Below are 17,891 nucleotides of genomic sequence, written 5' to 3' on the forward strand. Positions count from 1 at the left end.
AGTGATTTTCAGTGTAGTCATAGAGTTGTACAACCATCACCACTAATTTTAGAACGTTTTCATTACCCCAGGAAGGAATCCCATACCCATTAGAATAAGAGCGTTTAAAATTTGCATTTTCTAATAGTACATGAAAAGAATTTATTTTTGTATATGTGTTTGGTATTTCATAACCTTGCTGAACTTTCTAATTCTACTAGTTTTGCTCTACTGTATATGCTTTTGGATTTTCTATGTAGAAATCACATTATCTGTGAATAAGACAGTTTGTTTCCTCCTTTCTAAACTTTTTTTTTCTTTTTCTTGTCTTTTTGCCTTGGCTAGGGCCTCCATATGATATAAATGGTATATTTGTGTTATCCCTGAATTTAAAGAGAAATGCTCCTAATGGTTTTTAGTAGATACCTATTGTCACTTTAAGGAATTTCCTGTTCCTAATTCTCTTTATCATGAATGATACTGAAATGTTATCAAATAATTTTTCTGAAAATTTTAACATGATTATATGGTTTTTATATTGATTTTCCAGGTGGTGGATTACATTAATAGTTATTCTACTATTGAATTATTCTTATGTTCCTTTGACAACTCAGTTGGCCATTATAAACTCTTAACATATGTACCTTTGAATTCGATTTACTCTAATATTTTATTTAAAATTTGTGTTCATAATTGAGATGTGTATAAATTTTTCTTGCCCTTTTCCAGTCTTTTTTTTTTTTTTTTTTTGTGGTACGCGGGCCTCTCACTGCCGTGACCTCTCCCGTTGCGGAGCACAGGCTCCGGACGCGCAGGCCCAGCGGCCATGGCTCATGGGCCCAGCGGCTCTGCGGCATGTGGGATCCTCCCGGACCGGGGCACGAACCCACGTCCCCCGCATCGGCAGGCGGACTCTCAACTGCGCCACCAGGGAAAGCCCCCTTTTCCAGTCTTTAAAAAAAATTTTTTTAATTGAAGTATAGTTGATTTACAATGTTGTGTTAGTTTCAGGTGTACAGCAAAGTGATTCAGTTATACATACATATATATCTATTTTTATCAGAATCTTTTCCCTTATAGGTTATTGCAAAATACTGAATATAGTTCCCTGTGCTAAACCGTAGGTCTTTGTTGGCTATCTGTTTTATATATAGTAGTGCGTATATGTTAATCTCAAACTTCGAATTTATCCTTCCCCCACCTTTCCCCTTTGGTAACCATAGGTTTGTTTTCTATGTCTGTGGGTCTATTTCTGTTTTGTATGTAAGTTCATTTGTATCATTTTTTTAGATTCCACATATAAGCAGTATCATATGATACTTGTATTTCTCTGTCTGGTTTACTTCACTTAGTATGATTATCTCTAGGTCCATCCATGTTGCTGCAAATGGAATTATTTCATTCTTTTTTTTATAGCTGAGTAATATTCCATTGCATAAATATACCACATCTTCTTTATCCACTCATCTGTCCATGGTTGCCTTCATGTCTTGGCTATCGTAAATAATGCTGCTATGAACACTGGGGTGCATGTATCTTTTTGAATTATGGTTCCAGTCTTTTTTTTTTTTAAACGTCTTTATTGGATGGTTCCAGTCTTGATGTCAAGATTATACCAGCATCATAAAATGAGTTGGGAGCTTTTCTTGTATTTTTATTCTCTAAAACAGTTTGTATAACACAGAATTTTCTGTTCTCTGAATGTTTGTAAGAACATACTTGTAAAATTGTCTGGATCTGATATTCTGGCAGAGGAAAACTGAATCCAAATTAATTCTTGTAAATGGTCCAAGATTCTGGTCCCCTGCCTGCCCGCCTGTACAGCCATATCCCCTTGAGTGCAGGCAGATCCTGGGGGTATGATGAGATATCACTCCTGTGGTTAGGTTATGAATCAGTTGACTCTGAGTTAACCAAAAGGGAGATTATTTGGGTGAGACTGATCTCATCAGGTGATCCCTTTAAAGGGACTGGGCTCTTCCTATAGTCAGAGAGTTTAGAAGTGTGAGAGGGACTGTTGAGGGGCCAGGATCTGAGAGTGGCCTCCAGGGGCTAAGAGAAGTCCCCGGCTGACAGCAAGGCAAAGGGACTCCATTCCTACTGCAAGGAAGGGAACTCTGCAGACAACCTGAAGGGGCTGGAAAGCATCACTTTCCCTAGTTTAGCTTCCAGACGAGGATGCAGCTGGCTGTTCCCGAGACCTGCAGCAGAGAATTTAGCCACGATGTGCCCACAGAACTGTGAGCTAATAAACGGGTGCGATTTCAAGTCACTACATTTGTGGTAGGTTTTTACAGAATAGAACTAATACAGTTGTTCATGGTTTCTTCAGGTTTTCTACTTCTGTCACTTTTGGTAACTTGCTTTTCAAGAGGGTATATCCATTTCCTCAAAGTTTTAGCATCTCTTGGCATAAAATTGTTAATAATATTCTCTTGTGATTCTAAAAATCTCTCCCGTCTGTAGTTGTGTCCCTGTATTTTCATGCTTTCCTGTGCATGCGTGTACACATGCACACACAAATGTGTAAGTGTACATGTGTGCATGCATGCCTATACTATGTTTATTTGTATATGTATCTTCTGTATGCATTGGACACTCTCTTTTTCTTGATTACTCTTGCCAGAAGCGTGTTCATTTGATTAAACTTTCAAAGATTCAGCTTTCTTTCTCTATTTTCTATTTTCACCATGTCTACTCTTTATTATTTCCATTTTTCTGCTTTCTCTAAATTTACCCTGCTATTCTTTTTTAAGATCCTTGAGACATAGCAATACTTGGTTTATTTATTTTTAATCCTTAAAAAAATAAAATCAGTTAAGTTTATAAATTTCCCCTAAGGCATCACTTTGACTGAACCTCGCACATATAATATGTAGTATTTTTGTTGTTGATGAGTTCTAAATATTTGGTAATGTCTTTAATTAATGAGTTATTTAGTTGTGCATTTTGAAGGTTTCTATAATGCAAGTTTTTTTGATGTGGTTTTATAGTAGTATTCTTATTTAATTGGAGAAGTACGATAACACATGTTACTAAGTTTTTGAAATTTGCTGAGGCTTCTTTTGTGATGTAGGATATTTTCAAAGCTATCCCCATGTACTCCTAAAAGGATATATTTTCTATTTGTTAGGAACACATTTTGTTAGGAAAATAGATTATATATGATAGATAGATAGATGATAGATCGGTAGGTAGATAAAGGTAATATATGAAAGATATAGAAGATTAGAACAACAAGATGGATCAAGGTGCTAATTCTGTCTTGATCTTGTTCAGCCTTACTAAATTTTGGTGTTCAGTCTTTCAGGTTCTGATGAGAGCTTTGTGAGGACCTTCCACTGTGTTGGAGGAGTTCTTATTCTTTTTCTTTATCTGTTTTGAATTTATGAGGTTTGGGTGCATAAAAATTAATGATGATCATATTCCTTGGTGTAATTTTGCTTTCAGTATTATGCATTATATCTCTCTTTAGCCTTAGGATTGTTTTTTTGCTTTAAATTATATTTTGTCTTTAGTATTATATACCAACTTCCTTTTCTGTAGCATTTACTTAGTATATTCTTTTAAAAAATCTGTTTATTTTCAACATTTCTGTATTTTTTTTCAGGTATGGCTTTTGTAGGTGGCAACTTTTTGAAAGTTGGACTTTCAAAAGCTCCAATCTAATCATGTATGATTTAATAGGAAATGAAAATTCATTTATATTTCTTATTATTACTTGTGTGTTTGGACTTACGCCTAATATCTTATTTTGTTTTTCCTCTTTATATTATTTCTTTGTTTGGGGGGAGTCTTTTCCTGACTTTTGTAGTGTGACAAAATATTCTATATTACCTGTTCCCTACATACCTTTTTCACCTCTGATGGTTTTGAAATAGACTGTATTTCTATCCATTTACTGGATATCCTTAACATTTTAAATATATATTCATAACTATACATTTGTCTAACACAGAGGACAGAAAATTATAGCTCATCTGTCTGGCAACCTGTGCTTATAAATAAAGCTTTATTGGAACACAGCCTTGCCCATTCATTGACGTATTATCTGCTTTTATGCTACAATGATGGAGTTGAGTGGTTGTGACAGAGATTCTATGACTCACAAAGCCTAAATATTTACTAATGGCCCTTTTCAGAAAATGTTTGCCGTCCTCTGACCTAATACAACGAAGAGTGATTTAGCCTCTATAACATAATTTGATGCAGCTACGCATGGAACAGCCCCTTCTGTAAATATTTTTCTTATTGCCTAGGTTGTTAGTTTTGCATGTAGAAAATAATGAAAAATTGGACATCATAGTTTTAAAAATCAACAATTAATTAAATTTAACTATTTAAAAAATATCTGTGCCTACCATTGCTCTTGTATACTGTGCTTTCCCTTTAGGTTCAGTTCCCACGTTTTACTGAAGATCTGGGGTGATGACTCATTTTATCTCTGAAAATGTTTATTTTGCCCTCACTCTTTATTGACAGTTTAGCTGGATATAAAGTTCTAAGATGTCAATTATTTTCCTGCTGCTTTTTGGAGGTATTACTTAATTGTCTTCTAGCATATTTTTTTTTTGCTGAGGTGAAGTTTTCTCTCCTTTTAATTATTCTTTTTTCCCTAGATATTTTATCTTTTCTCTTTCGTAGCCTTTAATACTTTCTTTTTATGCTTGATATTCTGCAGTTCCTCACACCATTTCTAGTTGGATGTATTTTATTTACGTGATTGGTACCTTGTAATGCACTTTAAATTTGAGAAAGCAAATCTTTAATTCTGGAAATTTCTCATCTGTTATCTTTTCAAATGTTGCTTCTTCACCACGTTCCCTCTATTCTCTTTTTCTGGAACCTACATTTGATGTGTGTTAGATATATGATCTAACCTCCATATCGCTTAATTTGTCTTTCATTTTTTTCTTTGTCTTTCCAATGTCTGTGAGTGATTCCTTAGTACTATTTCCTAAACCATTAATACACTCCAACTATGTCTCCAGCCTAGAGTATGATTATTATTATTGATAATATTTTAATAACTATTTGTTTATTTCCAAAACTTCTAGCTAGTTTTTAGAATATCTACCTGTTTCTGCCTATTTTTGTTTCATAATTTTTTGATTTCATCTGAACAAAATTAATCTTTCAATAGTTGATTTTAGTGGTTGAATATCACTCTTAGTATTGGATTTTCTCACATGCTATGGAATTTTGGTTTGTATAGATTTTCTCGTTGCCCTTCTTTTCTTCTCCCCTGACCATTTTATCTTATTTTTTACCCCAGCTGCATCTCAAATTTTATTCCTTGCTGCTATGTATTTAGAGTAGGGGGACAACAATCCTTTTTCACCAAGCATCCAGGGTGCATTTTAAAGGTAGAGCCAACAGGATTGTTAGTGAATTGGGTGTGGAGTGTAAGAGAGAGAGGAGTCAGGTATGAAGTCTTGGTTTTGGCTTATGAAACACTTGACTAGTGCCGTTCACAGAGAGGGGGGAATACTGGGGAAGGAGCAAGATTGAGAGAAAGAATAAAAAGTTCTCTAGTCACCATCGTGTAACAACTCTGAACTTAAAAAAGTACGTGTTTTAATATTTACATTAAAGTTGTAAAAAGAATTCTTTAGTTTTATTAACGTTTGATATGCTTTTTTTGCTACCCAAGTGGAAATGGTAAAAAAGGCAGTTGGATGGATATATGAGCCCAAAGTCCCAGACTTGAGTTAAAGGTGTAAATTGGGAGTAATAAGCATACTGTGGTGTTCAAAGCTGTTGGGCAGATCCTATATGGTGTGAGCCTTGAGGCATCTAATTTTTCAGTCTGGTAGAGGAGGCAAAGCTTGCAAAGAAGACCTAGAAGAGACTCCCAGGATGTTAAGAGGAAAATGAGAGAATTGACCAACGGGCAAGAGAAGAAACCATTTATAGCAGGAGACTTAACCATTGCAATTGGTGAGAAGCCCTGACAAAACATTTCAGTGGAATGGTGTGGGTGAGAACATAGCTGGACAAAGCTAAAGAGAGGCAGAAAGGTAAGGCAGTGGGGATACCAAGGATTGACACTTTCAATGAGCTTTGGAGTGAAGGGAGCAGAGAAATGTGCTGGGGTTGGAGGCAGATATGGAATTTTCTGTTTTGTTTTAAGATGGGAGACGTTGGGGTATGTTCTTATGCTAAGGGAGTCCTCTGAGCCCTCTATTCACTTTCCCCACTGTTTGTTCCTGTGTTCTCCTGTGGTAAAGTGAGGAATAGGTCATGTGGCATCTGTTCAGAAGTCCCTCAAGTTCCATTCTACTCCCGCTCCTGCTATCACCACCTGTCATGAGGCAGCTTGGAGTGCAGTTGGGGTTGCTTGGGGACATGGTTCAGGCTTGGACTCAATTCAAGGACAGATTCAAGGCCTGGCCAGGGACCAGAGACCAAGTGTCCTCTCGGGGTGATGCCTGGAGGGTTGGTTATGCCGGTAAAAGCCATTCCTAACATTGCTGGCGAGGACGTCTGAATTCAGTTCCTGGCCTTCCCTGCCTAGTACGCCGCCCCCGACCCCCACCCCCATGCTTGGACAGCGGGGGACACAGGCACGAAGGTGTCACTGCTGTTGGAAGACAGGACATGGGTGGTGGGAGGGGCGTGCCCTCTTCTCAACTCCACGCGGAAGCCCTCACTTCCCCCTTGTCTTTGTTCCTGCCAGGATCCTCGCCACAGCTGGCACTGACTTTGACCTGCGAACCCTGCGGGCTGTGCGTGTGCTGAGGCCCCTGAAGCTGGTGTCTGGGATTCCAAGTGAGTCTGGCAAAAGCAATCAGGCCCAGCCTACCTGGACACTGACCTCTCTCCCAACCCCTGTCATGGCCAGTTAGGCCCTAACAGTGGGCCCTTTGGTGACTCTGAGCTCGCTGCCCTTGACCCCGGGGAACCAGGCACGAAGAAGGGAGGAGCGGCCCTTCTCCAGTCTCTCCCAACTCCGTGAAAACCCAGAGGGTAACTTGGCTTCCCTACGTGGAAGCTTTGATCCTCCTCACACACTCTGCTGTACTTCCAGCTCTTTGCTGCTTTTTCTGTGGTTAAAGGGCAGGTGAGAGATCGACCAAGGTGGTGGGGCAGGATGCCTGAGAACACATGCAGAGGCTGCAAAGGACCACCTGTCTTGGCTCAGGCTGGGCAGGGCTGTTGGGACCTGTGACCTGGTTAAGACATGCTCTGGGGCTGGGCTGCTCAAGAGGCCACGCGAGGGCAGGGGGTGGCCAGGCTACCTCGAGAGCCGGGCACCGCCTGTGCCCGTGTTCCTCCAAGCCAGTGGAAGTTTGGGTTTCCCTCAGAGCCTGGGTGGCAGGGCCCTGAGGCTGTGTCGCCTGAGCCAACTGCAGGGAAGACCGCTGGCTGGCTCCGTGTTCTGCCCTAAGACCCTGCCAGGCAAAGGCTCAGGCCTGTACCCAGGAGCTGGGGTGAAGCTGGAAGTGGGGACAGTGGGGTTCAGCCTCTTCTGCCCAGTTCCTCTGGTCTGGACATACTCATGCCCCACGGTCAGTGGTAAAACACTCCCTAGGAGTAGGCCCCCTGCTTTACTTTCCCTGAGGGGTGGGTCTGTCAGGAACCCCTGCTCTTAGTTCCCAGGATCCCTTGCTTGTCCCTCCCAGTATCCCCTGCTCCTAGTTGCCAGGATCCCCTGCTTTTCCCTCCCAGGATCCCTTGCTTGTCCCTCCCAGGATCCCCTGCTCTTCCCTCCCAGTATCCCCTGCTCCTAGTTCCCAGGATCCCCTGCTTTTCCCTCCCAGGATCCCCTGTTCTTCCCTCTCAGTATCTCCTGGTCTTAATTCCCAGGATTTCCTGTTCTTCTCTCCCAGCATCCCCTGCTTAGTTCCCAGCATTCCCTGTTCTTCCCTCCCTTGATCCCCCGCTCTTAGTTCCCAGGATCTCTTGCTTTTCTCTCCCAGAATCCCTTGCTTTTCTCTGTCAGGATCCCCTGCTCTTCCCTCGCAGCATCCCCTGCTCTTAGTTCCCAGGATCCCCTGCTTTTCCCTCCCATGATCCCCTGCTCTCAGCTCCGAGGATTCCCTCATCTTTCCTCTCAGGACTCTCTGCTGTTGCTCCACCCTGAGACCTGCATAGACTCAAGATCTCACCAGAACTTCATGCTGACACCGCCACACGCTGCTCCTCCCTTGAACTGGGACAGTGCTCAGTCCACTCCCCCTGCCCCGAGACCCTGTGCTTTGTGCCCCTCCCCAAGGACTCTCAGCTCTGCCCCACGCAGGCACTCCCTGCTCTGTCCTCCTTCCCTCGAGACTTCTTGCTTCCCCACCACTCCCTGCTCCGTCCCCCGCTTTGAGGGCCCAGCTCTGTCCTTTGGCCTCGTGGATACTCACTGCTCAACACCTTGCCCAGGACGCTCAGCCCTGCCCGCCCAGGCTCTTGCTGTTCTGTCCACGCCCCCAGCCCACTGCCCGCTCTGCCCACTGTGCTCTCTGACCTGCCTGCTTTGCCTGCTCTGGCCCCAGGTCTGCAGGTGGTGCTCAAGTCCATCATGAAGGCCATGGTTCCGCTCCTACAGATCGGGCTGCTTCTCTTCTTCGCCATCCTCATGTTTGCCATCATTGGCCTCGAGTTCTACATGGGCAAATTCCACAAGGCCTGTTTCCCCAACAGTACAGGTGAGGCCTAGCAGCGCTCCTCAGACCCAGATGAGGGCCACAGACTCATTCATCCTGGAGAGATGCAGTGTTCTGGGCCCTGGCGGGCGGGGGGTGGGGGTGCCCTCCAGATGCCAGACGAAGGAGGTGGACCCAGACAAGATAAACACAAACACATAAAATAATGTCAGACTGTAGTAACTTCTAGGAGGGAAGCAAGAAAGGTACTTGCAGTAGAGTCATTTGGGGGCCTGCTTCACAGAGCATGGCCTGGGGAGGCCCCTCTGCCAAGGTGGCAACTGGACAGCCATCTGAGCGCCGTGAGGGGGGGCCTGTGCGGTCGCCTGCCAGACGGTCCAGTTACGAGGAGCAGTAAGTGTGAAAGGCTGGCGTGAGGAGCGCTGGGTGCAGAGGGGGCGAGAGGAGATCGGCGGATACTGAATCTGCTCCTGTTGGCGAAGACTTGAAGGCCGTACCAGTCCTCTGATAGGATGAAAAGCAGCAGAAAAGAAACATCTAGTGAAAACGTAGGACGCGTATTGTAGCTTGGACTAGAATGCTTTCCCGGTATCAGAGACAAGCTTATCAGTATGTTTTCCTGCTGGCCTGTTACTGACGCACCGACGACGTTAAGTGGCATTTTCTTTTTTTTATTCCTTAAAGAAAATATACTTCATTTCTACAACTATAATATTGAATAAAATGATTATTTTTCACAAACCCCTTAACATTTTTTGGCGATGATGTTTCTGACCTTCAGAAGTTAACGTAAGATCAGGAAGTGAGATCCCGTAAGCTGAGAACTCTGGACAGCTCAGCTTTACCTGTGGTGAAGCAGTGGCTTCAGGCCGTGCTAGGACTCTGAGTCCAGGAGAGATGGTGGCTGGGGCCAGTTTGGCAGTTAGAAAGGGTTTGGCAGTTAGAAAGGGTCAGGTTCTGGGTCTATTTTGCATTGAGGCCTGCTGAGCCAACTGGGTTTTCTGGGCAATTGTACGTGGAGTAAGAGAAAGGGAAGAGTTAAGGGTGACACTAAGGTTTGTGTCTTTTTTTTTTTTTTTTTTTGCCCGCATTGGGTCTTTGTTGCTGCACGCAGGCTTTCTCTAGTTGCAGCGAGCAGGGGCTACGCTTCGTTGCGGTGCGCGGGCTTCTCACTGAGGTGGCTTCTCTTGTTGTGGAGCACGGGCTCTAGGCGTGCGGGCTTCATTAGTTGCAGCATGCAGGCTCCGTAGTTGTGGCTCACAGGCTCTAGAGCGCAGGCTCAGTAGCTGTGGCGCACGGGCTTAGTTGCTCCACGGCATGTGGGACCTTCCCGGACCAGGGCTCGAACCCATGTCCCCTGAACTGGCAGGCAGATTCTTCACCACTGCGCCACCAGGGAAGTCCAAGGTTTGTGTCTTGAGCTACAAACACGTTAAAGGAGAAAACCTGTGTGATCATCTCAATAAATGCAGAAAAAGTTTTTATTGAAGTTTAAATCATTCATAATTAAAAAAAACCTCTTATCCAAGTGGAAATAAAGGGGAATTTTCTTAAACTCCCTAAAATTCCCTGCAAACATCATACTTTGTCATAAGTTTTGTGAGCTTTCCCTTTAAGGCCAAGAACAAGATAAAGACACACATGGTCACTTCTGGTCCATGTAGCCTTGGTGGTCGCGGCCAGTAACGTGAGGCAAGAAAAAGTACCCTGTCAAGAACGTGAAAGGAGGAAAGAAAACTGTCATTATTTACAGAGAATGTGATTATTTACACCTAGACAGACAATGGCTTCCTGGTCTTCTTTATGAGCATTTGTTAAGGTATTTGGAGGGAAAGGAATAGACTTGTGTGATCCTCAGTTTTGCCTTCTAAGCCTGGGAGCATTTGCTTTCCATCCTAGCAATTCCTCAAAATTTCTCCTGTGTTGATAGGAGGGATTTTCCATGTGTGGTCATACATTTGTTTTTTTAAATAGTGTTTTCTATCCTTTCGTCAGGATTTTGGGAGTGGAGGGATTAACATGTGCTGCTTGCCCCCTTATCCCAGAGATTAGCCCTGGTTTTCTGCGATTTCTTTAACGTCTCTCTGTGCGGTCCCTGGCTGCCGGCTAGACTGCAGGCCAGCAGGAGCTTGTCCCCTTTGCTGGGGCCAGTGCCGTGAGGACTGGGCCCTGAAGCCTGGCCACGCTCTGGGCCTGTGTTGGTCGACCTGCCTGATGAGCACCGAGACCGCAGTGCTGAGTCCTGCTTGGCTCTGGCTCCAGCGTGACAGGCAGATGTGCGCGTCGGGGGAGTCTGGGTGGAGGTCAGGCTGTGAGGGAGAATCAGGGTGTTGCTGGTAGGGAGAGTCGGAGGCTAGGAGTCTGTTGTTTTTGGTTTTAAGATGAATGAGTCCTCGGCATGTTTACATAGTGATGGGCAGTTCTAGTGGGGAAGGAGAGGTCGACCAGCAGTTTCTGAGAGGGTGGGTCTGAGGGTGGCGGGGGGGGGGGGGGGCAGACCTTAGGCACGGGGACAGAGCCGGCGCAGGTGCAGGAGCGGCAGGGAGAGTTTCCCTCGGTGCCTGATTCCTGTCCCACTGTGATGAGGTCTCTGGGGCCCACAGTCCCAGCAGGGGGTGGAGAACGCGGTGCCTCTGAGCTCAGCTTTGCTCCCTTCGTCTCCTCGCAGACGCAGAGCCGGTGGGCGACTTCCCCTGTGGCAAGGAGGCCCCAGCCCGGCTGTGCGAGGGTGACACTGAGTGCCGGGAGTACTGGCCGGGACCCAACTTCGGCATCACCAACTTTGACAACATCCTGTTCGCCGTCCTGACGGTGTTCCAGTGCATCACTATGGAGGGCTGGACCGACATCCTCTACAACGTGAGTTCTGTCTTGGCCCTAAAGCTGCTGGGGCCCCGCTGACGCGGAGCTTCTGTTCAGCCCCAGGCTCCCTCCTCGCCCCACAGGATGGAACACAGGCTCCTTCAGGCAGCTCCGCCTCGGGGCCACTGACCCGGGTCCTGGAGTCTCCGGGACAGCTTTTCTTATGAGAGTAAAGCTGAGGGCCAGGTGGTGGAGGTCAGAAAAGAAAGTTCCAGAGAAGGTGCTCCTGCCGCCGCTGCTGACGATGGCCCACTGCGTGAAGAGCTTTGTCCCTGTGAGCTCGTAGACGATGGGAGAGAGGCTCGGAGAAGCTAGCCAGCTGGCCCTCGGCCCGAGGCAGCAGGTGGCTGCCTGGTGAACAGGGGAGGAGCAGGGCTGAGCGCAGGGAAGCTTCCCTGACTGCGCCAGGGTCCTGGTGGTGGGAACGGGTGTCGTGTACCTTTGTTTCCTTCCCACTAAGTCTACCTGGTTCTCTTTCCTCCAGTGTTCCCTGTCGTTAGGATGCCAGCCCGTCCCAGCAGTGTAGGGCAGTCTGGGGGTTGGTGCCTGTGACAGAAGTTGGGTGTAAGGCCCTCGGGGGCTTCCTGGTGACCCATCTCACTCCCGCCTCCCCTCCACCTGCGGCTCTTCTTGGGGGACCTGCCATCGACTCCTGGGCAGACCTCTCTCTCTTCTTTTTATATGATGACCCCCTACTCCTACAGAGCTACCTTCTACCCCCTAGAGTCCTGTGAGCTGTGGGCATGAAAATAATTAAGTTAGTGGAAGTAGAGAAAGAAGGTGCACTTGAAACAGGAAGTTTGGCAGGTCTGGCTGGTGGACTGCTGTGTTTTGGTAGCCAGAGGGTGTGTTGTGCTCGGGGGCTGTGGAGGGGGTGTCCTAGAGTGTGAGGTACTTCACTTTGAACCTGTCACTTGTGCGCTGAGGGTGGGGCTTGGGCCACCAGCCCCCGGAGCAGCCACACGCTTCTGGCTTGAAGGTGGGCAGGAGGAAAGGGACAGCCTGGGGCCCTCTGCTCTCCGGCCCTGTGGGTCTCAGGGCTGGAAATCCAGCAGGCGCTCGGTAAGTGCTGGCTGAGCAGGCGGATGGCAGAGGGCGAGTTCAGGAGGAGCCAGCCTGAGGTCCACTAAGCCAGAGCCCTCCTGGGAGCGGGAGTTGCGTCTGGTGACGGTCTCGTTTGATCGAGGAAAAGAGGAATGGAGACAAGGGCGGTGACGAGGCGCTTGGCTGTTCTCTCCCTACAGCCGATCCAGGAGCAGCCTCCACAAAGACGAGCCCTCAGCACAGCTGGAGTGGGCCACGTCCCTGCCAGGGCGCCCGAGCGGGGCGCCGCGTGAGCAGGCCTCCACAGCCCTTCGTGCCGTGGGGCTTGGCCGGGTGACTCAGCCTGGTAGGCCTGTGCCCCCAGGGGAGGGGTGGGCAGGAGCCAGACCTCGGGGCAGGAGGTGCCAGTCAGGAGGGGCCACAGAGGCTCACCCGACACGTATTTCCAGGGGACCCACTGGGTGCAGGTGCTGCAGACACAGTGGCGGCAGGAGGCCTTCAGTAAATAAGGGCCTGGTAATGGCGAGCTGCTGTGAAGAAAACAAAGGCGGACGAGGGGCAGGGGCGACAGGCCAGGGGGCGCTGGGGAAGCAAGGCCTGGTGGGGTCTGGGAGCCAGACGGGCAGACGCGATGGCACGGTGCCGCAGAGTCTGGCGGCGGGGCACCGGGACGCAGTGACGGGCAACGCAGTGACGGGCGTGGGTCGTGAGGCTGGTGCCCAGAGCCGCTGGCCAAGAACTGTTGGATCCGTCCTCCACACTGAGGGATAACAGGGTTGGTTGCAGGAGATCAGACAGGACTTCGGAAGAGGATTCTTTGGAGGGCGAGCCTGCCACTCCCCCCGCCCAGTGAGAGGGACGTTCGTGGTCCCCTCAGACATATGCTCCTTGATGGAGCCCGAGCGACGTGCCTTCAAGGGCTGGAGCCATAGGCCTGCCGCAGCGGGGCTGGTGGGGCAGGTGAGCACATCTGCAGTCTGGGGAGAAGCCAGGGCCCTTTTAAGTCCTGGCTGGAAGGAATGAGGGGGGGGTCTCGAGAGAGACCCAGAGACCGACTGGTAAAACACTGGCGGTAGTGGGCGGGTGGGTCCTCAGCCTGGAGGAGAAGTGGTCTGTCTGGGTTTTGAAAAGTGTGGTCAGATGGGGTCCTGGAAGAACACACAGCAGTGCCGCCTGGTCTGAGAGGTCTGAGCACACAGCAGTGCCGCCTGGCTTCGATAGCGTTGAGGTCAGTGACCCAGGAAGGAGGAAGAGTGTGTGGCGTCGGGAGCAGAGAGGGGCCACACCGTCCTCTCCCTTTGAGAACAGCCAGCTGTGCAGGCCGGCTGAGGAGAGAAGATATTCTCAGTGTGAAGCACGTCAGCGGGGCCGGGACCCTTAATTGTGTTTATACTTGAGGTGGCTGTAGAATTTTCTGTTACCCAGAGTTGTCAGAACAGTCGCAGGACCGATCCCCATTTCCGTCCCGGGCTATGTCTACGTTCAGTGTCGACTTAAAAAAAGGCACAACGTGAGAGCTGCGCGTTAAGTTTTATTTGGGGCAAAATGAGGGCTGCAACCCGGGAGACAGCATCCCAGATCGCTCTGAGAAACGGCTCCACAGAGGCAGGGAGGAAGGTCAGTATAGATGTGATCTGGGTGAAGGGGGAGTGCATGCAGTCGAGCACATATTTTTTGTAGAAGGTTTCTGCTCGTCTCGTGCATGTCACTGCCAGTCATGAGGAGCAGACGTCGCCGTGAAGGATTTGAGTGCTTGTCTAGATACGAGGAGATACAAGAACTGGGCTCATAAAATTGTCTCCTGAAAATATCCATCTATCGGAAGACCTGTTCTGCCAGTGTCACCCAGAGCCCAGAGCGCCTCCGTTCAGCGTTTCAGGGGCTGTTGCAAGGCAGCAGCCGCAGCAGCACATGATTTACGCCTTGTAGAGGCAGCTGGCAAGTGACAATGGCGAGCGCCAATTTGTAGCTGACAAGAGGAACCGTAGGAGGTAAATAATGTGGGCTTGTGGTTACATACATGTGGTTCTGCATCTGTTCATTGCACTAGTTTCGTAAAGATCCGAGGAAGGCGCATTCAGATACGTAGGTGCAAAGGCTCCGTTTTGAAGTTAGTGCAGACACAACCTGCTCGTTGGTTGGATGTGATGTTTAATGTGAAAGAAAGAAGAATCAAAGATAGTGTGACTGGAGCCGTTGGGAAAGGTGGTGCCTTGTATTGAGAAGGGGAGAATGGGGAGCAAGGTAACTGCGGATTTTTGTTTTAGCGGAGCGTCATGGTGGAAACTGAGAACCCTACTTTGGCCCTGGAAAGCCTTGGACAACTGTTTCATCCAAGTGGAGATGCTGAGTGTACAGTTGGGTGTATGAGAGGGGGGTTCAGGGGGGACAGCAGGGCTGAGGGTTTGAAGTCATGGATGATGCTTAAGATTATGGGAGAGGATGAGATCGCTTGGGTGTGGATGTGTGGATGGAGAAGCAAAGAAGGCTACAGATGGAGCCTTGTCTGAACCTTTGGCTGTCAGGAGAATTCCAACGTTCAGAAATCAAGTAGGAAAGAAGGAGCCAGCAAAAGAGAGCGAGGCGGGGACTTGCGGGGAGTAGGGACAGCACTGCAAGTGTGCTGCGTCTTGGGAGCAGAGCAAAGAGAGTTTCCAGAAAGTGACCGACCAGATCAGCCGTTGCTGAGAGGTCGCAGGCGCTGTCGGTAAACTAGACAAGAGCGTTTCAGCAGTGGGGATAAAACCTTGGAATGTATAGGTTAAAGGCAGGAGGTATGGAAGTGAGGACGGCAAGTATAGTCATCTCGCTCAGGGGGTTTCCCTGTGAAGTGGAGGAGGGCAAGAGGAGGTAAGTGCAGGGAGATGTGGGAATTGGCTTTTTTTTTTTAATGAATTGTAGGTTCAAATGCAGTTGTAAGAAATAATGCAGAGAGAGCCCTTGTATGCTTTGCCCTTTTCCTGTAACGGTAACAACCTGCAGAACTAGCTGCCGGAACCAGGGCAGCGACACTGCTACAGTCAAGGCACAGGACGTTCCATCACAAGGGATGCTGTGCCGCTCTTTTATAGCCACGCCCACTTCTCTCCTGCCTTCGCGCCTGGTAGCCACTGATCTTTGTGCCGCGTTGATAATTTTGCCGTTTCGAGAATGTTATGCAGATGAAACCGTTCCCTATGTGACCTTCGGGTATTGGCTATTTTCCACTCCGCATAATACTCTGGAGCTGCATCCGGATTATTCTGTGTGCCAGCAGTTTCTTCCTTTCTGTTGCTGAGTGGTGCTCCAGGTGTGGGTGGACTGCAGTGTTTAATGCTCACCTGTTAACGGACATCTGTGTTGTCTCTGTTCAGGGTTATCAGGAATAAAGTTGCTCAGCACATTTGTGGGCAGGTTTTGTGCAGATGTAAGTTTTCATTTCTCTGGGTTAAATGCTCAAGGGTGCAATTTCTGGGTTGTATAGTAGTTGCGTGTTTAGTTCTTTAAGAAATTAACGCTTTCCCAGAGGCCTGTATTCTTTTGCATCCCCACCTGCAGTGTATGAATAATCTAGTTTTTCTGCATCCTCACTGGTATTTGGTGTTTTTAACTTCAGCCACTCTGACAGTGTGTAGAGATGTATCTCAGTGCACGTCCTAATGGCTGATGATGTTAAGCATCTTTTCAGACGTATTTGCCGTTTGTGGGTCTTCTTCAGTGAAATATCTCTTCATATCTTTTGCTCATGGTCTGGATTGTTCTTTCACTGTAGAGTTTTTATATATTCTAGATACATTCTAGTTCTTTGTCAGATGTGTGGTTTGCAAATGTTTTCTCCTAGTCAGTAGCTTGTCTTTTCATACTCCTCACCTGGTCTGTGAAAGAACCAGCGTTTTTAATGTTAATAAAGTCCAGTTTATCAATTGTTCCTTTTGTGGATTGGGCTTTTGGCATCAAATCTAAGAACTCTTTGCCTAGTCCTAAATCTTAAATATTTTCTCCTATGTTTTTTTCTAGAAGTTTTATTATTTTATATGTAAGTCTGTGATCCATCTTGAGTTAATTTTTGTATAAAGTGTGAGGTTTAGGTTGAGGTGCATATGCTCTCTCTCCGCCCTCCCTCCCTCCCCTTCCCCTCCCTGCTTCCTCCCTTCCTTCCTCCCTCCCTCTCTCTCCTTTCTTTCTTTCTTTCCTTCTTTCTTTCCTTCCTTCTTTCTTTCTTTCTTTCCTTCCTTCTTTCTTTCTTTCCTTCTTTCTTTCCTTCTTTCTTTCTTTCCTTCTTTCTTTTTCTTTCTTTCCTTCCTTCTTTCTTTCTATCTTTCTTTCTTTCTTCCTTTCTTTCCTTCCTTCTTTCTTTTTCTTTCTTTCTTTCTTTCTTTCTCTCTTTCTTTCTCTTTCTCTCTTTCTTTCTTTCTTTCCCTGGTTTTGTTTTCAGGGTAACACAAGCTTTATAAAATGAATTGAGAAGTAATTACTCCTCTTCTATTTTTCTAGAAGAGATTGTGCATAAGTGGCGTTAATTATTTTTTAAATGTTTGGTAGAATTCTATAATCTGGGCCTAGAGATTTCTTTTATTTTTATTTTTTCATATCTCACTTTATTTTTATTCACCTACCATGAAATTCACAAAGTGGTGAATGGCTCAGTGCTTTTTGTATGTGCACAGGACTGTGCAACCATTACCATTACTCATCTTTGAAGATTTTCATCAACCAAAAAAGAAACCCTGTACCCATTAGTAGTCACTTCCCATTCCTCCATCCCCAGCCTCTGGAACCACTAATATATTTCTGTCTCTTTATATTCGCCTATTCCAGGCATTTCATACAAATGGACTCATACAATATGTGGGATTTTGTGTTTCTAAGGTCCATCCATGTTGTAGCAAGTACCAGTATTTCATTGCTTTTATTATCAAAGATGATTCCATTGTGTGGATATACCATCTTTTGTTTGTATTTCATTGGTTGATGGACATTTGGGTTGTTTCCATTTCTTTACATTATGAATAATCCTGCTATAGACATTTGTGTACAAATTTTTGTGTGGAATATGTTTTCATTTCTCTTAGGTGTACACCTAGGAGTGGAATTTCTGGGTCATATGGTAACTCCATATTTAACCTTTTGAAGAACTGCCAAACTGGTTTCCAAAGTGGTTGCAACACTTTACATCCCCACCAGGAATGCACAAGTGTTCCAAATTGTCCACATCCTCACCAACACTTGTTGTCTATCTTTTTAATTTTAATCGTCCTAGTAAAATTACAATTTAATTTTAACCAACCAACCATAGCGTGAAGTGGTATTTAATTTTGCCTTTGATTTGCATTTCCCTAATGACTTATGATGTAGAGCATCTTTTATATGCTTACTGCACCATTTATATATCTTCTTTGGAGAAATATGTATTCATATCGTTTGCCCATT

The 17,891-nt window shown here is 46.5% G+C and overlaps 1 protein-coding gene across 1 annotated transcript in view; it reads left to right on the forward strand.

Moving 5' to 3' along the window:
* CACNA1B (calcium voltage-gated channel subunit alpha1 B) overlaps positions 1–17,891 on the forward strand; it is a 195,201-nt gene that overhangs the window by 32,917 nt on the left and 144,393 nt on the right. The window contains exons 4-6 of the mRNA XM_073806930.1: positions 6,659–6,750; positions 8,466–8,623; positions 11,253–11,435. Coding sequence (XP_073663031.1) covers positions 6,659–6,750; positions 8,466–8,623; positions 11,253–11,435 — 433 coding nt within the window. The remainder of the gene's footprint in view (positions 1–6,658; positions 6,751–8,465; positions 8,624–11,252; positions 11,436–17,891) is intronic.

This window comes from Tursiops truncatus, chromosome 6 (assembly GCF_011762595.2).
Source record: "Tursiops truncatus isolate mTurTru1 chromosome 6, mTurTru1.mat.Y, whole genome shotgun sequence".
NCBI classification, from domain to species: Eukaryota; Metazoa; Chordata; class Mammalia; order Artiodactyla; family Delphinidae; genus Tursiops; species Tursiops truncatus.